The sequence below is a fragment of the Leptonotus elevatus genome, chromosome 1, assembly GCF_054856555.1.
Source record: "Leptonotus elevatus isolate MCC_2025b chromosome 1, RoL_Lele_1.0, whole genome shotgun sequence".
NCBI classification, from domain to species: domain Eukaryota; kingdom Metazoa; phylum Chordata; class Actinopteri; order Syngnathiformes; family Syngnathidae; genus Leptonotus; species Leptonotus elevatus.
The window spans coordinates 11,198,453-11,221,890 of record NC_141239.1 but is presented as its reverse complement, the minus strand read 5'-3'; the positions used below and the strand labels follow the sequence as shown (position 1 = coordinate 11,221,890).

The window sequence follows — 23,438 nt, the reverse complement described above, 5'->3', positions numbered from 1 at the left end:
ATTTAGTTCCAGTTTGTTTTTTACTTTTCCACATGAAGTTCTTACTAAAACAGTAAAAGGTAGATGCAATCTCCAGGCTGCGCTAAAAAAAACTGCATTTCCACTGAATTGGTGTCCAACATTAATGAATTGTATCAGTTTCAAGGCGCACTGGAGGACACTTTTATTCCCAGGACATTCATTTGACATAGTTTGATAGTAGTCCTGAATCAGGAGCCTGAACGTTTCCAAGGGTCGATGGCAGCAAATATTAGAGGTAGACAATTGTATCCACTAGATGGGAAAAGCCTTGTCGGCCGTGATCGTATAGTGGTTAGTACTCTGCGTTGTGGTCGCAGCAACCCCGGTTCAAATCCGGGTCACGGCAAACTCAACACTCTGCTTACCTTTTCTTTTTTCTTTTTTACTGCTGATTGACATAAAAGCCTTTTTTTTTGCGTGACAGTGACAATCCGCCACTGTAGCTTACAGAAGATCACCTTGCTATAAGGGGCTAGTGGCGCAATGGATAAAGCGTCTGACTATGGATCAGAAGATTCTAGGTTCAACTCCTGGCTAGCTCAACTCTCTTTGTTTATGGTAAACCTGATCTAAAACTGCTATGTTACATCTGTTCACCTGATGTTTCTTAGGAACGCAAACTCACGCAATATTGTCAAGTTGGACATGGTAGCTTCCAATGTTTTCTCACCTCAAGTATCTGTTACTTCTAGTTTGCGCAGTATTTAGTTCCAGTTTTTTTTTTACTTTTCCACATGAAGTTCTTACTAAAACAGTAAAAGGTAGATGCAATCTCCAGGCTGCGCTAAAAAAAACTGCATTTCCACTGAATTGGTGTCCAACATTAATGAATTGTATCAGTTTCAAGGCGCACTGGAGGACACTTTTATTCCCAGGACATTAATTTGACATAGTTTGATAGTAGTCCTGAATCAGCAGCCTGAACGTTTCCTCAGGTCGATGGCAGCAAATATCAGAGATAGACAATTGTATCCACTAGATGGGCAAAGCCTTGTGGGCCGTGATCGTATAGTGGTTAGTACTCTGCGTTGTGGTCGCAGCAACCCCGGTTCAAATCCGGGTCACGGCAAACTCAACACTCTGCTTACCTTTTCTTTTTTCTTTTTTACTGCTGATTGACATAAAAGCCTTCCCTTTGCGTGACAGTGACAATCCGCCACTGTAGCTTACAGAAGATCACCTTTCTTTAAAGGGCTAGTGGCGCAATGGATAACGCGTCTGACTACGGATCAGAAGATTCTAGGTTCAACTCCTGGCTAGCTCAACTCTCTTTGTTTATGGTAAACCTGATCTAAAACTGCTATGTTACATCTGTTCACCTGATATTTCTTAGGAACTCAAACTCACGCAATATTGTCAAGTTGGACATGGTAGCTTCCAATGTTTTCTCACCTCAAGTATCTGTTACTTCTAGTTTGCGCAGTATTTAGTTCCAGTTTGTTTTTTACTTTTCCACATGAAGTTCTTACTAAAACAGTAAAAGGTAGATGCAATCTCCAGGCTGCGCTAAAAAAACTGCATTTCCACTGAATTGGTGTCCAACATTAATGAATTGTATCAGTTTCAAGGCGCACTGGAGGACACTTTTATTCCCAGGACATTCATTTGACATAGTTTGATAGTAGTCCTGAATCAGCAGCCTGAACGTTTCCGAGGGTCGATGGCAGCAAATATCAGAGATAGACAATTGTATCCACTAGATGGGCAAAGCCTTGTGGGCCGTGATCGTATAGTGGTTAGTACTCTGCGTTGTGGTCGCAGCAACCCTGGTTCAAATCCGGGTCACGGCGAACTCAACACTTTGCTTATCTTTTCTTTTTTCTTTTTTACTGCTGATTGACATAAAAGCCTTCCCTTTGCGTGACAGTGACAATCCGCCACTGTAGCTTACAGAAGACCACCTTGCTTTAAAGGGCTAGTGGCGCAATGGATAACGCGTCTGACTACGGATCAGAAGATTCTAGGTTCAACTCCTGGCTAGCTCAACTCTCTTTGTTTATGGTAAACCTGATCTAAAACTGCTATGTTACATCTGTTCACCTGATATTTCTTAGGAACGCAAACTCACGCAATATTGTCAAGTTGGACATGGTAGCTTCCAATGTTTTCTCACCTCAAGTATCTGTTACTTCTAGTTTGCGCAGTATTTAGTTCCAGTTTGTTTTTTACTTTTCCACATGAAGTTCTTACTAAAACAGTAAAAGGTAGATGCAATCTCCAGGATGCGCTAAAAAAAACTGCATTTTCACTGAATTGGTGTCCAACATTAATGAATTGTATCAGTTTCAAGGCGCACTGGAGGACACTTTTATTCCCAGGACATTAATTTGACATAGTTTGATAGTAGTCCTGAATCAGCAGCCTGAACGTTTCCTCGGGTCGATGGCAGCAAATATCAGAGATAGACAATTGTATCCACTAGATGGGCAAAGCCTTGTGGGCAGTGATTGTATAGTGGTTAGTACTCTGCGTTGTGGTCACAGCAACTCCGGGTCACGGCAAACTCAACACTCTGCTTATCTTTTCTTTTTTTCTTTTTTTTTTACTGCTGATTGACATAAAAGCCTTCCTTTTGCGTGACAGTGACAATCCGCCACTGTAGCTTACAGAAGATCACCTTGCTTTAAGGGGCTAGTGGCGCAATGGATAACGCGTCTGACTACGGATCAGAAGATTCTAGTTTCAACTCCTTGCGAGCTCAACTCTCTTTGTTTATGGTAAACCTGATCGAAAACTGCTATGTTACATCTGTTCACCTGATATTTCTTAGGAACGCAAACTCACGCAATATTGTCAAGTTGGACATGGTAACTTCCAATGTTTTCTCACCTCATGTATCTGTTACTTCTAGTTTGCGCAGTATTTAGTTCCAGGTTTTTTTTTACTTTTCCACATGAAGTTCTTACTAAAACAGTAAAAGGTAGATGCAATCTCCAGGCTGCGCTAAAAAAACTGCATTTCCACTGAATTGGTGTCCAACATTAATGAATTGTATCAGTTTCAAGGCGCACTGGAGGACACTTTTATTCCCAGGACATTCATTTGACATAGTTTGATAGTAGTCCTGAATCAGCAGCCTGAACGTTTCCTAGGGTCGATGGCAGCGAATATCAAAGATAGACAATTGTATCCACTAGATGGGCAAAGCCTTGTGGGCCGTGATCGTATAGTGGTTAGTACTCTGCGTTGTGGTCGCAGCAACCATGGTTCAAATCTGTGTCACGGCAAACGCAACACTCTGCTTATCTTTTCTTTTTTCTTTTTTACTGCTGATTGACATAAAAGCCTTCCTTTTGCGTGACAGTGACAATCCGCCACTGTAGCTTACAGAAGATCACCTTGCTTTAAGGGGCTAGTGGCGCAATGGATAACGCGTCTGACTACGGATCAGAAAATTCTAGGTTCAACTCCTGGCTATCTCAACTCTCTTTGTTTATGGTAAACCTGATCTAAATCTGCGATGTTACATCTGTTCACCTGATATTTCTTAGGAGCGCAAACTCACGCGATATTGTCAAGATGAACAAGGTAACTTCCAATGTTTTCTCACCTCAAGTATCTGTTACTTTTCGTTTGTGCAGTATTTAGTTCCAGGTTTTTTTTTACTTTTCCACATGAAGTTCTTACTAAAACAGTAAAAGGTAGATGCAATCTCCAGGCTGCGCTAAAAAAACTGCATTTCCACTGAATTGGTGTCCAACATTTATGAATTGTATCAGTTTCAAGGCGCACTGGAAGACAATTTTATGCCCAGGACATTCATTTGACATAGTTTCACAGAAGTCCTGGATCAGCAGCCTGAACGTATCCTAGGGTCGATGGCAGCAAATATCAGAGATAGACATTTTTATCCACTAGATGGTTAAAACCTTATGGGCCATGATCGTATAGTGGTTAGTACTCTGTGTTGTGGTCGCAGCAACCCCGGTACAAATCCGGGTCTCGGCAAACTCAACACTCTGCCTATCTTTTCTTTTTTTACTGCTGGTTAACATAAAAGCCTTTCCTTTGCGTGACAGTGACAATCCGCCACTGTCGCTTACAGAAGATCACCTTGCTTTAAGGGGCTAGTGGCGCAATGGATAACGCGTCTGACTTCGGAGCAGAAGATTCTAGGTTGGACTCCTGACTAGCTCAACTCTCTTTGTTAATTGTAAACCTGATCTAAAACTAAATGTTACTTCTGTTCACCTGATTTTTCTGAGGGAGCGCGAACTCACGTAATATTTTTAAGATGGACAAGGTATCTTCCAATGTTTTCTCACCTCAAGTATCTGTTACTTCTAATTTGAGCAGTATTTAGTTCCAGGTTTGTTTTAACTTTTCCACATGAAGTTCTTACTAAAACAGTAAAAGGTAGATGCAATCTCCAGGCTGCGCAAAAAAAACAAACTGCATTTCCACTGAATTGGTGTCCAACATTAATGAATTGTATCAGTTTCAAGGCGCACTGGAAGACAATTTTATGCCCAGGACATTAATTTGACATAGTTTGATAGTAGTCCTGAATCAGCAGCCTGAACATTTCCTAGGGTCGATGGCAGCAAATATCACAGAGAGACAATTTTATCCACTAGATGGGCAATGATTTGTGGGCCGTGATCGTATAGTCGTTAGTACTCTGCGCTGTGGTCGCAGCAACTCGGGGTTGCGGCAGACTCAATACTTTGCTGAATTTTTTTTTACTGCTGATTGACATAAAATTTGACATTAAATTTACCTGATCATCACGAGAAACGTGGTCGCTGAGGGTGACCACGCAGCTTTCGAGCCCCGGACTTGAGCCACCACGCGCGCCCAAAGCACGCATTAAGCAAGGACTTGCAACCACCCTGCGCATCCCCAATGTGCGCGTGTCTGTCCAGTAGTGAGCCTGAGGCGCTCCGCAGCGCCCACACAAGGACCTGCCGCGACCTCCACTCCGCGCGTCCATCACCGACCAGCAGCCAGAGACTCCCGGGCAGCATTCCAACTGAACGTGCGCCAGCCAAGGACCGGCCACGACCTCCACGCCACACGTGCACCTCGCCACCAACCGGAGACCTGGTGCAACATTCCAGCATTCAACCGAGGATCGACGCTTGAGTCTCTCTCTCTCTCCCGTGCGACTGAACCAGTCCGTGAGTGCGCTGTCATTGCAATCTGACCATATACTACTGGTGCAACGCTTTTATTCAAACATAAAAGAATTGACAGGTCAAACGCTTCCATCTTTATCCCCCATCTACCTTTTTCATTCCCTTTTTATCTTAGTTACTTAGGTTGCATGTTTTCTTTTTTTCTTTGATTCACATTTTTATTCCGTTTCATTAATAGGTTAGGCTGCGACTGATATATGTGTGTGTTTACTAAATACATTTTCTGTCTAGAAATTCAATTTTTTGCCGAATCATTTGTGTTTACTATGTTGATTAGTAATTCTCTTATGAAAGCAAAGAACTCCATGATTAACTAAAGTAGCAACTTCACATTATGAATACTTGATAATAGGATTTTTATCGTTTATTTTGCTCCTACAAACAAGCAAAGTCAACGTGGTGCCCCAGAGGTTGCTGAAGAAATTACAACTCCCCTCAGTACCGTCTAAATTTCTCATAAGCCATTACGGCAACCCAAATAATCGCTACACTGTTCACAATTAGTACTCTTGTAATAACCTGGCAATAGCCAGATTGATAATTGTGATTCACTCAAGAGAATTCTCCACAATATCAATCTGGGACTGCTCTATGTTGATTTACTCGGGAAAGGCGGAACATTCTGCACAATACTTTGAGGTGATTGGACGATGCGGCATCTTGTACACGTTTCGCGGGCATGGATGAAAATGTCGTTTTCGTTGTCATCAGCGTCCATCCGTCCAGGGTTTGATTGTTTCCCCCTGCCCAAACACAATGTCGCTCTGTGATTGGTCTGAACCACTGGTGGTTCAGATTGGGGGAAATCAAAAGGCTCGGTACAAGATGTATTCTCGGGAGTTTTGTGAACTCACAAGTACCACGAGAATTCCCCTTGCAGAGCAAGGTTACTCTTGTAAGCCTCTGGTTTATAGTTTTCAGACTGGATTCAGGTTTAAATTTTCCGCCCTATGTCTGTGGATGTGACATCATGCTAGTGGTGGAACCGATCATCATTGATCCATGGTCGTTTCGGATCAGGCCCCACGGTTCGGATCACGCCTGATCCGAGGATTGGTTGACAAAAATAAAGCAAAGTGTGCATTCACGTCCATTTTGGTATGTCAAGGAAGCTGAAGCATACTCAGCGTAACATGCTAAGCTTAACTTCAAATTAAAGTTGACCAAATACAGTAATACATTGACAGGAAAGCAAATAGCCTTAGTACATTTTTACTTTGGAGTTCAGCCATGTCGTGGCGTGATGGCTAGCTTGACCTCCCTTTTTGATGTTTTTTTATCATTGTATATTGACATTGTAGTTGCGAGTTTGCGACCAACATCAACACGCTACCGAACTCATACCTGTTTTACAAAATAAATGAAGACACTAAATCCTATACGGCTATATTAGACATTTTGAATTGATTTTTTTTTTTTATGGAAAAAGCGCTTTACAAAATAAATGGAGACAAAGTACCATTTATCTTCTTTTTTTTTGCACCACTACATCATGCACATTCTCGTATCGTTCCATTCATGCTAAATGTTGCCTTATTTTCCTCTGTGATGATAGCCTTTTGTAGCCACAGCATGCTAGCGGATAAGGCGACTAAACATAGCTAATTGGTTATGACAATTCCAGCTGACCAGCGCTTACTATTCGTCGTTCCTTGACATGCAAAATGTGCATGGCATCCAGTGACATTCAAGAGTGAAAAGTGTTCTCTAATTCAGACTCCTATATTAATTCATGGAAACATAGCATTCTCCTTTGACATACAATACTTATGTTCTGTCTCAAATGAGTGCCAGTGCCTTTTCCTTTTCTCCAGTTTCAAGAAAATAATAGCTGGACTATCTTACTACAGTCTTGATTTTTAACTCAAATTAAGGTATTTTGGGCAAAGGAAATGACAATGCAATGTGAGCAGCAGCATGCATTTTCACAATATCTTGCAAATACCCTGTCTTTTATTTTCATTGTTCAGGCTGGCTGTAAATCCACAAGTAAAAAATGAATAGTGATGTCAGGCTTAGCTGTATATTATTTATATCTTTGTTTTATTTTGAGCATCAGAATAACACAGTAAAGATAGAAGCAACAAAATAAAAACAGCAGACTGGAAGCGAAACGCAGTTGGCCACATCACATATGCCAATGCTGTAGGTGACGGCAGCTAGCAATTATGTACTCTTAACAAACCATAGAAGAAGAAAAGGTTACACTGTACCCGGAAGTAGGATTGTTTGGCTTGCTGCATACTGCACGTGAGTACGTCTTTTCACTTCGATTTTGCTACCTATTTTAAATGTCGTTCGAAAATGCTTTACAGATGTATGTTTTAGTTTTTCGAGTTTAGCTAAGTTACTTTGCGTGAATTTGAGTACGTTACAATGTTGTACATTTTCACAAACCCACATGGCACAGTTATTGCGTTATTATTAAGTTTCAGTTGAGAATTCTAAAACGTGCCCACTTCTTTAAAAGAAAAACAACAATCGTATCAATCATCTATTAACTAGTTCACTACCCCCACCAAAAAAACAACGGAAAAAAAAAACACACGAAAACTTACCGTAACTCGCCACCTAGCGTTATTTTGCCGTGAATCGCGCAATAATTACAAATACAAATTTTGCGCAGGTGAAGGTGTACCAGTTCGTGCAGTAGTGGGTAGCGCAGACGCCTCGCAGGTGCTAGATGCGCTAAAATACTGCTTTGTATATTTTTATTTATTTATTATTCTATTTTTATTTTTGCCATGTTGACAATTTCTTGCAGTCAGTCGGGAGTTGTAAACGAGCAGTTTTATTTCACGCGTTTATTGAAGAAATTAATAGTTATGGTTAGGGTTAGGCTGGTATAGCTGATAACAGCCAATCCGTGAAGAGTCAGAAGGGACCAGGGGGTGAAGCCATAACAAGGTCCGGCGATTGACTGACCGGTGAAGTAGCGCTAGCAGGAGAGTTGCCAATTACGGCAAAATAACAACTGAATGGCTCTTAAAATTTACTCTTTACCCTGTTGCAATTGTTATTAATAATACACCCCAAAAAGTTAATAAGTGTCTGTCATTACAGTCTATTTAAGGTGGGCGGAGAGGTGATATCTGAAACGTATACCATCTGACTTAATCAGGCATCTGCTGTGGCCAAATAACTTTAAAATGTAAAAAGCCTCTCAACAATTTTGTCGTCGGTTGTCATGACACTAAGTTGCATATTGTACTCATTCGAAGGATGCCGGAAAAGGCGGAAGTCAAGAAGCCCCAGAAAGGAGTTACTAAGAAGAGAGGCCAGCCGGCAGGCTATGGAGAAGAGAGCAAGAGGAAAAAAGCTGAAGATGAGACAAAGGCAGAAGGAGGTGGTGGGAAAAAGCGGCTTGATGCAATGAGTGTTGGTTATTACCGGCGAGTTGGAGAAAGACTGAATGATGACTTTGAAGATGCTGAGGAGAGAGGTGAGATTGAAATGGTGCTACAATATGTCACCTATATGAAAACTTGAGTGTATTTTGATGAAGAATTCTCGATCCTCTATAATGGAGGTAGAGTAGATAATTAACTCATTCACTGCCATTGACGGCTATAAACGTAAAAAAATCATTTGAACTATTTCAATTAGTTTAACATTTTTTCCACTTGTTAACAAGAGTGTGAAAACCTAGGAAAAAAATATTGTACATTTAGAACAGATATAAAATGTGTGATTAATCGTGAGTTAACTAGTGAAGTCATGCGATTAATTACAATCTTAAAAAATTAATCGCCTGACAAGATGATTATTAAAAATTTGAGGCGTCAGGCGATTACAATTTTTAATCGTAATTAATTGCATGACTTCAATAGTTAACTCACGATTAAGCACACATTTTATATCTGCTCTAAATGTACAATAAAAAAAATCTAGGTTTTCATACTCGTGTTAACAAAAGTAGAAAAAAAAGTTGTTGTTTTTTGATTTTTTGACGTTTATAACCGTCAATGGCAGTGAATCAGTTAACTTACAGTAGCAACTTAGTATGTAGTTCAGTTGACACTCACTACAACTACTTTTAAATAATTCTTTGACACCTTTATTATCGTAAAGACATATTTTTGCTGTAGCACCTTTGAGTAGTGAGTATGTGTTCTAGTGACTCCCTTTAGCAAATGCAGCTCGCACCGTTTTTGGGAAATCATCTCCATTGTGGCAGTTGGGAGTCATATGCAGGGGAGAAACACTGGGTTTATTTGGGTTTGGTCTTTTTTCTCTCTTTTTTCTAGCTACCTAGATAGAATCTTCTGGAAATTATCTGGCGACATTGTGGCATATAAAGAGTGATACACAACTTTTTACTCAAATGTCACAAATTATTTGATTTATACTGAGAAGTCTCGGAATAGTATAGAATTTTAAAAAAGGAACATTAATTTGACTACGTGCATCACATCTATTGATCTGTGTTAAAATGGTGGATCTGACCGGTGTAGTTGCCAAATCATGAGGAATAAAACTCTGGGGCCAGATCACGTTGGGCCGAGTTGGGACAATCTGCCAACATTCAGAAAATAAATTTACTTAATTAGGTAGTTGACAAAATAATGACTTGGTTGTCATGTTCCCTTATGTCCCCTTTATAACATGAACTCTCATGTAGCAACACAACATTTAACTGTGTTTGATATGTTACTGTCTTTTCCGCAGATATGTTTGTGGAAAATGTCCTGAGTGAAGTGAAAGGTAATGCAAGCGTGGTGGCAATGGATTGTACCGGAAGCATCACGCTGCAGCACCTGCTCCCACTGTCGAGTCTTGATCAGGTGGCAAAAGTCATGGCTGAGCTGGGGGGAGAATCGGGAGCAGACTTCAAAGCCATCTCTTGTGACCGTTGTGGCGGACATGTAGTGGAGAGCGCGGTCCGACAGGTGTCCAGGTTGACAGGTGTGTTGAATTGTTGATGATGTATGATGCGATGGTTCCATTAGTAGTTTTTTTTCCTTCTTTTTTTTCAACTCATGTCAACATAGTACTTGGCACCATGATGCCACATGATGGCGCCAAAGCACATATATAAAGTCTTTGACAGATTTGGCCTGAACACAAAAACAGCAAAAAAAAAGTTTTTCAGAGAGTAACAGGATATTAAAGAAAAAAAAAGGGATGTTCGATTCCACTTTTTTCCCAACTCATCTCTTGAGTAGTCACCGATACCAATACCACCTGTACTTTTGATTCATAAAATTGGCACAAAAAAAACAATGACTGATCATTTTAACGGAAGACCTCTATATCCCAATATAGATTTTTTTTCTCCTTGAAATTGCATAATGGCAATTGTTTATTCTTCAAATTTCTTGTTCCTGATTGTAAAATGGCCACAAGAAGACAACTGATACTGTTATTGGCCGCCGCTGCGAGTACCAACACCTTATTTCGGTACTCGTCAATCCCCCCAAATAAAAATAAAAAAGCACATAAAAATGTAAATTTTAAATGCCAAACCATGAATATGCGGGGGGTCCACTAATGTGCTCTACACTTATTTGTTGAAGTATGGATAATACATTTAGCAGTTAGAGTCCTGCTATCTATTAGAGCCGAGGCCACTATTTGAAGATATACGATAATAGGGATTTAACAGTTAGACTGCTAACCCTAATCTTAATTACCCTTTTATGTGTTTGTTTTGTTAATAACATTGTAATTAGGGCTGGGCAATAAAGCGAATTAATTTGATACATCGTCATTTTAAAAATCGAATCGTTGAAAGTTTGCAAAATCGGGAAATCAAATTTTGTCTTCTGGATTATTAAAAGCTGTTGTTCTTATGTTCTGTTACATTCAAATGTTATAGTAAGTTGTAATTTTGCAAGTTGCAAAATGCTGGATGGGTGCTTTACAAGACATGTTTACAATAGCTACTAACTACGAACTTCTCAAGAAGAAGCACTTGATGACAGAGGAAAGGAAAACAAAAATCCCTGTAAGGAAGAAATCTTTAACAGGACCCGGCCTCTGAGACTGACTCGCCAAACTCAGAACCACTGTCCTAGTCAATATAACGTCAAATCATGCTGTTTCCTGCGTGTTTAATGAATTTAGCAAAAGAAGAAGATGATGAGAGTGAACTTCTGGAGGTCCAGGTCTTGGCATTAAGTCAAGTGGTGAGAGACAACAGCGCAGAGTTGATCAAACACGTCCACGGTTCTCACGTTGTCCGCACACTTTTGCATGTGCTGGCTGGCTGTGTGGGGCCTCCCCGCACGGAGACACGTCCAGGTATACACACACACACACACACACACACACACACTTGTATGCACATTTTGCTTGTAATTTATATGTTGTTTGCCTTTGTTTGTTTTTTGTTTTTTTTACAAGGTGTGAAAAAACGCAATGTTTCTCCTCAGCTGACTGACTTTGAGATTCCCACATCTTTTTGGTATGAGTTGAAAAGCCTCACAGAGACTTTGATGGACAGTGTTAAATGTAAGTCCACGGTGAAGTATATGCTGACTGTTTTGTACCTGTGTATTGGCGTATTTTAATTCATTTTAGATTTTTCCTTTACCATCCTTTACGGAAGGGTTTGGTACATTAAAAAAATGACACGGTACTATAGTAGTGCAATTGCAATTGCTAGGGCTGGGTATCGATTCTGATTTCCTCAATCGATACAATTCAGATTCACAAAAGTTCAGTTTGATTCGATTTCGAATTTTTCGATTCAATTCACTTCAATCCGATATTGATTGATTATGGAACATCAAGTCTTCTTAAATAGGACATGATAAAAACGCCACAAACATAAAATTTTGTGGAAGAAGTAACTGGTTAAATGATTTAGTATTATAATCACTTAAGTGTTACACAAACATTTTATCGCTGCTATGTGAAAAGCACTTATGTCCGTTAAACCCCCCCCCCCCCTTTCTTTTTTTAAAAGATTTTTACGTTTTTGGGATGTCTGCATTCAGTTTCATCGCCAAAACATACGAATAAAATAAAAAAAAGACAAAAATGGACAGGTGTTTTTCACATAGCAGCGACAATTTGTATCAGCAAGGATCAGATGAAAATCTGTTCTTAATTATAATTCAATAATTGTAAATATAAATTAAAAATATTCTAAATTGCAGTAAGTCAGGTCTTTGAATGTAAGAGAATACTTTTAAATTCACGTGAACAGTAAATGTCAAGAAAACTGTAAAATACAACAACAAAACTCAGCCTTTAAAATTCTATTTTCTTATCTATTTATAGGAAAAAGAGATATTAAAATAATTGATTCATGGTTTTATGAATCGATATCAGGTTCGAAAAGGAAAATCTAATTGATATTAATTATTTGATTTTTTAATAAAAAACAGCCCTAGTAATTACTGTACCATCTTCCTAGGACTCCATTGGAGAGACCAGGTTTAAGTTTGAAAAGTTGTTGTTTTTGTCTTGTTGTGTCTCGCTAGTAAGCATCACAGACTCGGTTGCCAGTGCAGTGTTCCAGACCATGTTGACTGTGTGTCACAGGAAGCGGCCCAAACTTTGCAAACAGCTCATCAGGCGCATCATGGAATACTTGACAAGTTGCCCCGCTGCTCCGGGAGTCAGGTCTCGCTTCAATTGTGTCTTTAAATCCGCACAATCAGAAGAAGGGAGGGGGAAAGCATGTTCTTACTTTGCTTTTGTTGTTGTTGACTTTTTCTTTTTTTGTAGTCCGCTTCTGGTTTTCCTCAAGGACCAGGCTTCCAGTCACCTTATTGAGACCATTACTCAGCTTTCACCCAAATCTCTTCTCCGAGACCTTTACAAGAATCACCTGAAGGGTCACCTCGTTGACCTTGCTCTCCATCCCATCGCCAACTTCCCCGTGCAGAGGTTGACGGCGGCCTCGGCCAAATGCAAACTGGTGGGCTGAAAATGGAAATGCTAGTTGTCCAAGTGCAAGAATGACTGAGGCTTTTCTCTACCTTTTGAAGTTCCCCAGGTTATTTGATGAGTTGGTCCAAGGCGTGGAGGCCATCTTGGCTGCAGGTCACATGGGTGTGATTGTGCAACTGGCAGAAAGCTGTGCAGAAGGTGGAGAGCGGCAAGGAGAATTGATGCAGTGTCTACTCCAAGTAAGTCTGAACGTTATCAAAACTAGGGCTGGACCGATTATCGGTACCGATATTTGGCTTTCTGACAAATATCGGCATCTGCCTTTTTACGAATCTGAAGGCCGATATAGTTGGTGTCACAAGGAGCGGTGAATGCTTGCGAACATAGCAAATTTGGGGTTTTCATAAGGATTTGTAAGATGTCCACAGACAGTTTTTACTTGTCAAAAATAAATTTGAACATGTTCAGATAGTTTTTCACAAAATTAGCTACATTCGCATGCATTTGTTGCTTAGTGAGATACAGGTTACTTTTCATTTATGGATTTATTTAAATTTCCACTTTACTTTATAAAAAATGATGTTGACAGTGGGAACTCCCTACACTTTTCTTTTTTTTAATAACATAAAAAAATATTTTGGAAAACTATTTACTTGCTTAGCTTTTAATTTGCTGATGACCCTGGAAGTTCCCTGCAATTTTTGTTATAATTTTTAAGCTGTAAAAAAGGTAGTTATTGTTTTTTTTGTTTTTGTTTTCAAAACTTTCAAAGTGTTGACCATTTTATGTTTAAAATTAAAAGAAAACTTTCAAAGTGTTGACCATTTCAAAAGTTGTTTTAACAAACATGCATTAAAGAGTAACTCAACACTAAATCACCTTCTTCTTCTTTTCGCTGATAAACTGGTGTCTACAAATGCTGTTTACATGTCCTTTTAGTGCATGTTTGTTGAAAGCTTGTATTTGGGGCAAAAACTGTGTTTTTGGTGCCATCTTAAGGTTAAACACTGAGATAAACACAATTTTGGCTGTTTGTCCTCTCATTTTACGGGACAATACACACTCCGTGACTTATTCCGCATGACGTAGTCGCCCCCGCTACCAACCAGCTCATTCTCGTACACGCCTCCTTAAACGGCTTCTTAGTGAGTTGCTGCTGTCAATCACAGCCAGACCACGCCCAACCCTCTTCCAATTCGCAACCCAACGGTCCCCTGGGCAGCACCCCTTTTAAGCGGCAATGTCAAATCTTTTTTATGCTGATTTTGGATTTTATCAAAAGTTGAACAATGAAAGCTTCATTTTTGTCAAATGGGATTGTTGCTTGTTCTCACAGGCATTCCACTGTGCAGAGCCTGGCTCCCGCCATGTCCACTGCCTCCCTCTCTTCATGTCCCTCCTCACCTACGATGTCTACTACCACTCTGACACAGCAGAGGGCAGCGTTCAGACAGAGGTGAGCTGACAAGTTGCAACCTTCTCTTGAACCTGCATCATGAATGGCAACCCGTGAATAACAGAATAATCCTTCCGGCGTTTTTTTTATGCCGAGCAAATGTCAGACGAACAGCAGGTTGCAATATGGCTTGTGTGTTCTAGGTCCCTCTGTCGTCCATCTGTTACCACGGCTCCCGGCTGGTGCAGGTACTCGCCAGGTTCCAGGAGCGTTCCATCCTCCTCAGCAGTCTGCGCTCGCTAACCTCGGCGGACCTCTTGACACTGGCGTCAGACCCTGCCGGCAGCCACGTCCTTCAAGTTCTCATCACCACATCCAGCGACAAGGGAAGAGGGAAGATCCTCAAGAGGTTGGAGGTACGAGCACTTGGCCAGTATTGATTCTGTGAACAAGCACTATTGACCTGCAAGGACGGGAAAACAATGGTGTTGAACTTTCATAGTTCTTTACTGAGTTCTTCCACATTAAACACGGGTATAACATTGTATTTATTTCCACCCAGGGTCAGTATGTTCGGATGGCGTGCTCCAGGTTAGGCAGTCGAGTACTGGAGGCCGTGTGGAACAGTGCATCGGTCAGTCACAGGCAAAACATCGCACAGGAACTTGGTAACATGATTCATGTGGCACATTTTTTTGCATTTATTTTCTGGTTACCGTGTACAGTATGTTAATGAACTTTTTTCCTTTTTCATTTTTGCTTCCAGTGCCAAGTGAAAGCCAGCTGAGGTCAGACCAATTTGCTCGCCATGTGTGGGCCAAATTTGCTCTTTCCCACTTTATCAGCAGACGAGCCCACTGGCAGGAGATTCAAACCGGCGAGTCGAAGAAACGCAAGCTTTTTAGTGATATTCTTGAGTAAAAAAAAAAAAGAAGAGTTTTGACCAAAATAATGTTTTCTTTCTTTCTATTGTTTCATTCAAGCATTTAAAAAATATAAATATGTTTGTAAGGTTTGTTACTTGCGTGTCGATTAAAATACAGAAAGAATTCAGTTCAGTGTTATGGTCTGATTTTTATAAATATTTGTTAATTCCCATGTCTGCAAATAATCCTTCATTAATGATAAAATGAAAGTTACTACTGTAACTGCGATTCTATGAGTCCCGGACGACCACCAGCAGGCGGTGCTTCAAGCACTGAATGTTTCTTTCGCGCATACGCAGTTTGAGTAATCCATACCAAATTAGTCACCTGTGACCCTAGGAGGGTATAAGTTCCAGTGTCACCCGAGGTTCGTTTCCCCTCGGAATCTTCTAGAACCGCAGTTACAGTCATAACTTTAGTTATATTTCGTCCCTCCCAACCGCCAGATGGCGGTGCTTCAAGCACTGAATGACTTATACCCGCGTGGTCACAAGGAATGCCAGACACAACCTCACTGAGAAGCCCCAGCAGGACATAAGACCACACTTAGCGGATGGGGAGAGGCGACATCCATGCCATAAAACCTGGAGAAAGTGCTCGGCGCTGTCCACGAGGCAGCAGCACAGATGTCCTCCAGAGGAACACCTCTCAGGGCAGCCCAAGAGGTGGCAACGCTCCTGGTGGAGGGACATCGCACCCCCGGCGAAGGGGGTAGCCCGACACCAGGTCGGAATGACGAATGGCATCCACTACACAGTAAGACAAACGCTGCTTGGAGAGAGCGGAGCCCTTGGCCGGATCACCATAACAGACAAAAAGCCTGAGCAGACGTCCGAAAGCCCGCCGTAGCATCGATGTAGTACCGCAAGGCTCTCACAGGACACAAGAGCTCCGGCCTGTCCCACCTTCATCTAAAGGAGGTATATACCGTGTAAGCCGTAGAGCGCCATCCGGGTGCCATCGCAGGCATGCAGGTCTAACCAACAATGCGTGCAGCTCGCCGACACACTTCGCAGAGGCAATGGCGAGCAAGAGCGCAGTCTTGTTTGACACCCACAGGAGGTCTGCCTCCGCCAGGGGCTCAAAGGGAGGCCTGCATAGGCCATCCAACACCAAATGCAGATCCCACGCCGGAACCCGAGGTGTAGTGCGGGGATAAAGACTGAGAGCCTCTTTAAGGAACAACGACAACAGCTCATGGCTACCCATCGTGCAGCTGTCGACTCTACTGTGATTAGCAGAAATCGCTGCCACATACACCTTCAGCATAGATGGAGCCCTTATCCAGGAGAGACTGCAGGAAATCCAGGATGGTGGGAACCAAACACAAAACGGGGTCCGCCCCGCAGTCTCCACACCACGCCACAAACAACTTCCACCTGTTGGCCAGCCGAGTGGATGGTGCCCTCGCATTGAGAATGGTCCGCACAGCAGGTCGGCAGCGGTCAGAGGCCAAACACACAAGCGGAGGCGTTGAGGGTTGGGATGCCAAATCCGACCTTCGTGATGGGACAAGAGATCCTGCTTGTTGGGGAGACGCCACGGCTCGGCGGAGCAGGGGGAGCCACGTCCGGGCCGGCCAGAAGGGGGCCACCAGTAACCCCTCCTGAAGAACTCACTAAAGCGTCTGCCATATCAGAGGGAGCGGTGGAAAGGCGTAAAGGAGGTACTCCGGCCATGATTGGGCCAACGCATCCTGACCGAGAGGGCTGGTGGTTCCCTCCAGGGAAAACCAAAGGGCGCAGTGGGTCGAGTTCTCGGAGGCAAAGAGATTGAAGCGACTCCAAATCATGTGCACCACCACCGGGTGGAGGCCCCACTCTCCCGGAGGAGGACCCCGACGGGAGAGAGAGTCCGCGAGCTGGTTCCGTTCCCCCGGCAGATAGACGGCCCGCAGACTGATCAGGCGGGGGGCATCCCACCTGAGAAGGTCCTGAGAGATCCTGCAACAGCCGAGCGGACTTGGTGCCGCCCTGGTGGTTTATGTCAAACACGGTCGTGGTGTTGTCCGACTGTATGAGCACATGCCTTCCCCTCAGGTACGGCAAGAAGTGCACGAGAGCCAGGTGCACCGCACACAGCTCCAGTACAATGATGTGGTCGATCCTGTCGTGCACAGACCAACGACCCCGAGCCATCCTGTGCTGCCAGACAGCACCCCAGCATGCAAGGCTGGCATCCGTGATAACCGCCTCACGGTGGCCCGGGGCCACATCCAGTCGGACGCTGCTTAGCAGGAATGCTCGTCTCTCCAAGGTGCCAGGGCAAGGAGGCATCGACGTGACACCCTGAGCTTCCTGTAATGGTGCCATTTGGCGTGCAAGTGGAAGCCGTTCAGCCACCTCTGCAGGGGGCGCAATGACAGCAGACCCAGCGGGACCATGGCTGTCATGGACGTCAGCGTGGCCAAAAGTCGTAAATAGGTGACGTAAGGCAGCAGCTTGTTCTCCCGAAAGAGCGCGAGGAGGCGAAGAGCATCGTCGACCCTGCGAGAAGACGGGTGGGCCCTCATAATTGTGGTGTCCAAGGTCACCCCAATAAAGTCGGTACTTTGAGAGGGGATCAGAGAGGACTTTGGCAGATTGACCCTGATGCCCAATCGGGCCACATGCGACAGAAGATCGTAGGTATCTTGGATCACCTGAGCTTACGACGGCGCGCAGAGGAGCCAGTCGTCGAGGTACGGCAGCACCTTCATGCCCGTAGACTGTAGGGGCGCAAGAGCAGCCTTCACAAATCGAGTGAAAACCAATGGGGCGAGGGAGAGCCCGAAAGGGAGCACGCGGAACTGCCAGTGACGGCCTCTGTAGGCAAAACGGAGACACCGACGGTGCCGAGGTGCAATGGGGATGTGGAAGTAGGCGTCCTTCAGGTCTACGAATGTGAATAACTCCCCTTGGGTGACCGTCTGTAAGACGTCGTTCGTGGTCAACATGTGGAATGGCAATACCTTGAGATGTCGGTTGAGCACCCTCAGGTCCAGTATCGTCTGGTATCCGCCTGTCTTTTTCGGGACAAGGAAGTACGTTGAGTAGAAGGCCCCGGGTTGCGCCAGAGGATCCACGACCTCAATCGCATCCTTGGCCAGGAGGGCGGAAAGCTCCTGGTCCAGTGCCAAGACCTTTGCCGGGTCGGCGATGGTGGTCACCCTGAAAAAAATAGGGGCCTCTGTCCCCCGGGTCTATTTGAGGGGGGCAGGCTCCTACTAAGGCTGGAAAGCTGTTGCCTGGTCTCACGGGCCCTAATAGTCCTTTCCAGCGCCCCCACTGCAGCCGAACCAAAAAGCTGATCCGGCTCCACAGGAACACTTCGGAGAGCCCTCCTAGAGGACTCCATCAAGGGGGACTGCGCCAGGAAGGACATCAGCCGGCCGTGCTCCCTGGTCATGAGGGTAAAAGCTTGGAGGGGCCACGTCACTGAAAGAAAGAAGAAAATGGCGTCATCTTCCAGAAGAAGCGTCAGTTTGGGCGGAGTAGCTGGATTTGGCGCCACCGAAGGGGAGGTTGACGGTCCTGCAAAAGTGACCCCACCTCCGCTAACTCGGTCTGCAGGCGTCGCTGCGCCACCTTCTTCTTGGGGGGACCGGACACAGCAGAAGACACACCGAGATGTTTTGGGGGCCTAGGTTGGGAGGATGACAGGCGACCCAGGGAACTGGGGTCCTCCACATGAGGATTGCCGGACTGAGTCTCTCCAACGCGATCGAAAATGAGGCATCTTGGGCAGCGATCATCTTGGACAGCTGAGGCCTCAAAGAGGGCGCCACAGTCCACATAACAATGGGAGCCCTCCATCGCGAATGCAAAGGAGTCCCGGTAGTGAACAGCAGCAAGCTGAGAGGAGGGAGCGCGGACGCCACCTGCACAGCAGACGCAAACCGAGCAGCCGACGCGCGGGTCAGGGCAGACAACAAGTCGGCAAAGTAGCGATAATTTGAGAGAAGGGGCGCGGACGCCACCTACACAGCAGATGCAAGACGTGCGCTAGTAGCCGTACACGCAAAAAGGCACGCGATGGCAAGCAAAGCTGCGCGAAGGAAACATTCGGCATCTGGCGGTCGGGAGGGATGAAAAAGAACTTCACACCATAAATGACATTTTAACTGTCTTTGTTGACAACAGTAAAAGTCGCGCTTTTTCTTCGAACGTCTCCATTTCTCTGAGTTTAATTGCCAGTGAGCAAAGTATTCCCTGCTCCATCCTATTTCGGGTGAACGTTTTGAGTATTTTTAAGGACGGGAATGATCTTTCCCCAGACACTTTTGCAGCTGGCACAGTGAGAGTGACTGTTGTGGTTGCAGTGTACATTTATTAGAAGGATAATCTGTTTGTGGCAGCCATTTTCCATTCAGTCTCGTCTCGTCTCGTCTCATCACAATCTTCAAATTGGAATAACAAGATCTTTCAAGGGTAACACTAATAATTCAATAAACCTTAATGACAAAGAGAAAAAAATATTCATATTATGTTTTTGTATTGTGGGCCTTGAACATAGTGTGTACCCTTGTGTGAAATTGATTTAATTGAGGTCAGTGTCAATTTGTTCAAAACATTTTACAAGAACATAATATGCTCAATCATCTCATCAAGATGAGCTAAAAGGGAATTCATCGTTTAATCTAATTGGATGAGTCACCTTGATTCCCACAGTCTGGTTTAGTGTGAATAACTCCCTCAAGTGTGACTGTGTGGAAGACAACTTCTCTTTCACTAGATACAAGACCTGTTTATTCCACGTCGTATTGAATCAGTTGAGTCCTATTCAAAATGTCCTGAGCGAGTTGGGCTTTTCATCTCTTTTGTTACTAGATTATTTCAATAGGCATGCTTTACAGACTAGAGAACAATTTGGAAAAGGAAAAAAAAATCTGTTAGATTTTTATGCTGACTGAAACTAAAATTGTCATGCTGATTCCAAAATTGCAGTGAGGTTTTTTTTTCTAGATTTTTCTTCACAATACCCTCCAGATAAGCAAAATTCCACTGAATACCTGTAGTAAGCTGTATTGATTACAATTTGACTCATCCAGTTACGTGGCAACTTGTTTGTGCAGTTACAAATGACAGTGTGGTGAGAGGTTGTGCAGCTACCAATAGCTCAGTACTATAAGTACTGTCAATATCTGCAAACAGAAATCTAATGCTGACTTTTCTCTGAATCTTGTAAACATAGGCACACCGATGTAATGAAGTTCTATTTCATTTTATTTTATTTTATTTTTCAAGTTTTCTAAGCTTGTAAACCTCATTCACTGCTAGCCATTTTAGAACATTTCAAAATGTTCAATACCCACACGATATGTTCAATAATGATATATATACCGAATTTGCCAAATTACAGAAGAGGCTCTCTCCTTTCTGGCTTGTCCCGTTCTTTTATAATTGACAGTAGAAAAATGTTGGTTGCACGAAATACATCCATTTCTCCCGTGGACTCTCAAACTGGGTTTATTTCGTATAAAATGGGGCAATGATGTCATCTACTGGTGGTTGTGCATCAGTAAAGTTGTTTACAAATTTGACATTTACAGTAGAGCATAATCAGATTCTCCCCACATCTAGCGCCATTGAAAAAAATGGAATTGACAAGTATACTTGTCAAAGGCAGTGAATGAGTTTGTAACAATTTCATCTTAGTGCTACATCCACTTTTATTAAATTTTTAATAAGAAAACGGGGATCCTATACATAGTATTCACGTGACGTCACCGGCCTATCGACCCAGCACGCCTTTTGTGGGGCAAACGGCCAGCAAGACAACGCAACCAAATGTTGAGGACCGCTCGTGTTACTACAAGTTACTTTGATTCATTCATTTGTTCATTTACCTTAGAGCATACGTTGCCATGTCGTCCGGTCCGGGCAGTACCGACAAATGTTTGTAATCCAATCGATTCCACTAACGTGTACCGCTGCAAAGAGTGTTGAGCTAAATCTTCTGTATATTTCTTGCTTACACAAGTAACGTTAGAGGAAGCTGGGGGTGACATCATCAATAACAAAATAATATTTGGTGTAAACTCAATAGAAGCAGAGCTTACTTTACTGGAAAGTTGCCCCAAAATTACGTCAGTGAAGACTATGTATAGCTCAAAAACCTGGCATGATAAATTAAAACTGAGAGAGAGTTTTGGATTCTGCACCCACAAATTCCGCACCAAACTCTTATTCAACCAAATTTGTATTCCCCAGTGTTATAAACAAGCACGTTAAAGGTAAAGTCTACAAGACCTCCAAGTGGCTTGATGTTCCTGTGACTGCAGGTGCACATACTCAAAAATGTAAGATCCTCGGGAATGTTTATGTAGCCAACCTCCTGTGGCAGGGTATGGCAGCAAGACGAAAGTTATCGATAAATTGAAGAGACTACTAATACAAATAGCACCGAAAGAGCCAAGAATAAACTCAAAAAGCAATTAAAGGTGAACTCCAAGGTCATTGTCAGATCGCACCAGCCATTAGCCAAAGTGGATTTGATGGGAGACGGCCACTGTTGAAAATAAATAATTGAAATAATTTTTTTTGCAAAACTTCATGTTGCCAAGCCACATTGCTTCTGAGAGATTGTCCTGAGAACAAATGAGACAAAACCTGAACTTTTTTGGAAGGTACTGTGGTTGTGGTTCCCAGATGCCAAAATGAAGCATACCAAGAAAAGACCACTATCCCTATTGTGAAACATGGAGCATGTAGCTTCTTCTCTCTTTCTCCTTTGTGGCTTGTTTGTTTATAGTACCTTATGTAGTAGGAAGCAAATGACAAGACACAATCACCAAATCGAATTATCTTCACTACACTGAAACCTTCCCCCTCCTCCCTCCATATCTTTCCATATCTTTCTTGTCTGAAACTTTCCTGTACATGCCCAATTTACACCACACTGACGGTGTACTCACTAACAAGCCTACACCCACACCAGAGGGAAATTTCTCATTGGTTATGCATAAAGATCACTGAAAATAGTCTTTCTTTGCTCGCAAGTGAGAAATCATTCAAAAAGCATTCATTGGCAAACAATTGCCGCTTTTCATCTTTTAAACAGTCTGTCATTTTCATCCCCAGCAGAAAAATTACAGTGTATGCCCACTGAATGAGTCAGAGACAAAGACAGAGGCAGGGAGGAGCGCGAGAGTGATATGGTGTCACAAAATGAAATTGTATCATATTGTTTGTGAAATCAAATCCAACCTTTAAAAAAAAAAAACACAGCCATTTCTTCCGCCCTCATGATTATGTAGTCATCTACAGTACTGGTTGAAAAAGTAAAACAAGAGGAGATCAACATTAATATATAGGACAATCGAGATACCAAAGGACTTAGGGACTCATGGTCTCCTAGACAACAGTCTCCAAGCAACCATTACTCCTCAAAGCTCTCTCCCTCTCTCTTTTCAAACCGTTGTCTCTTTGCCAGTTTTTCTTCCTCTCAAGAGTTCTCTCGTGGATCCCCTTGATAGTTGATAGGTACGTGATTGTTACACATGCAGTGTCATAAACTCAAAACTGCAGCTTGGGCTGTGGTTATGGATGTGGCAGAATGAGCTCTTGCTATTCAGACCAATGCATCTGACCTGCCAGGGTGCAGTAGGGAATTTTTTCTCTCTCTAAGTGTTCAATACCTTTTAGGTACTTAAGGTCTGTGGGGAGGCGAGGTCAACGGGAGATCAAGTGTACCTTTGCATTGTTGCCTTTGGTGAGTTGACTTCTTTTTATGCCCAATCTCAAAGTAATTCTCAGTAAGTCCCTGTAGAAGATTGTTAGACTCCCAAGCCTACAGTTGCTCATAAATATCTGTTTATCATAACATCTTTACGGATTGACAGCTTCTTCTAAGCGGTGACCAAATGTAGACAGCTCTTCTACGGTTTATGTAATAGGATTTCTGTTTTATGTTCTTAAAATCAAGCAAGTTTTTATGCTGGCTGTGAATTTTCATGGGGTGAAAAAAAGTTCACCTCTGGGAGAATATACTAGAGTACAGTATATGTGTATAGCCACACACAGCACAGCACCGTTTTCTCTGCTTGCAGGCTCAATTGCAAATTGGATAACCCACATGTCATCCAATCCTGAGTGTGTCAATAAGGAGAATCATTTAAAAAGTAAACACACAATA

At 42.9% G+C, this 23,438-nt stretch overlaps 1 protein-coding gene, 5 non-coding genes and 1 pseudogene across 8 annotated transcripts in view; 6 read left to right on the top strand and 1 right to left on the bottom strand.

Moving 5' to 3' along the window:
- nop9 (NOP9 nucleolar protein) overlaps positions 1–15,450 on the top strand; it is a 112,671-nt gene extending 97,221 nt beyond the window's left edge. Inside the window, exons 1-12 of one of the 3 annotated variants that reach the window (XM_086078784.1) lie at positions 7,340–7,409; positions 8,381–8,601; positions 9,828–10,064; positions 11,226–11,402; positions 11,505–11,612; positions 12,590–12,731; positions 12,837–13,029; positions 13,100–13,240; positions 14,338–14,457; positions 14,601–14,813; positions 14,960–15,065; positions 15,164–15,450. In XM_086078784.1, the coding sequence (XP_085934910.1) occupies positions 8,382–8,601; positions 9,828–10,064; positions 11,226–11,402; positions 11,505–11,612; positions 12,590–12,731; positions 12,837–13,029; positions 13,100–13,240; positions 14,338–14,457; positions 14,601–14,813; positions 14,960–15,065; positions 15,164–15,318 (1,812 nt within the window). In that variant the 5' untranslated portion in view covers positions 7,340–7,409; position 8,381 and the 3' untranslated portion in view covers positions 15,319–15,450. Of the gene's footprint in view, positions 1–7,339; positions 7,414–8,380; positions 8,602–9,827; positions 10,065–11,225; positions 11,403–11,504; positions 11,613–12,589; positions 12,732–12,836; positions 13,030–13,099; positions 13,241–14,337; positions 14,458–14,600; positions 14,814–14,959; positions 15,066–15,163 lie in introns of those variants that run through there. The other 2 variants (XM_086078792.1, XM_086078775.1) reach the window with 2 other exon arrangements.
- trnah-gug (transfer RNA histidin (anticodon GUG)) lies at positions 296–367 on the top strand. The gene has a single exon. It is a non-coding gene; the product is annotated as a tRNA-His (tRNA).
- On the top strand, positions 1,019–1,090 carry trnah-gug (transfer RNA histidin (anticodon GUG)). Its single transcript has one exon. It is a non-coding gene; the product is annotated as a tRNA-His (tRNA).
- trnar-acg (transfer RNA arginine (anticodon ACG)) lies at positions 1,213–1,285 on the top strand. The gene has a single exon. It is a non-coding gene; the product is annotated as a tRNA-Arg (tRNA).
- Positions 1,740–1,811, top strand: trnah-gug (transfer RNA histidin (anticodon GUG)). The gene has a single exon. It is a non-coding gene; the product is annotated as a tRNA-His (tRNA).
- Positions 1,934–2,006, top strand: trnar-acg (transfer RNA arginine (anticodon ACG)). Its single transcript has one exon. It is a non-coding gene; the product is annotated as a tRNA-Arg (tRNA).
- A 521-nt stretch (positions 15,451–15,971) lies between the features above and the next one.
- Positions 15,972–19,117, bottom strand: LOC147180701 (uncharacterized; annotated as a pseudogene).
- Between the last annotated feature and the right edge of the window lie 4,321 nt (positions 19,118–23,438).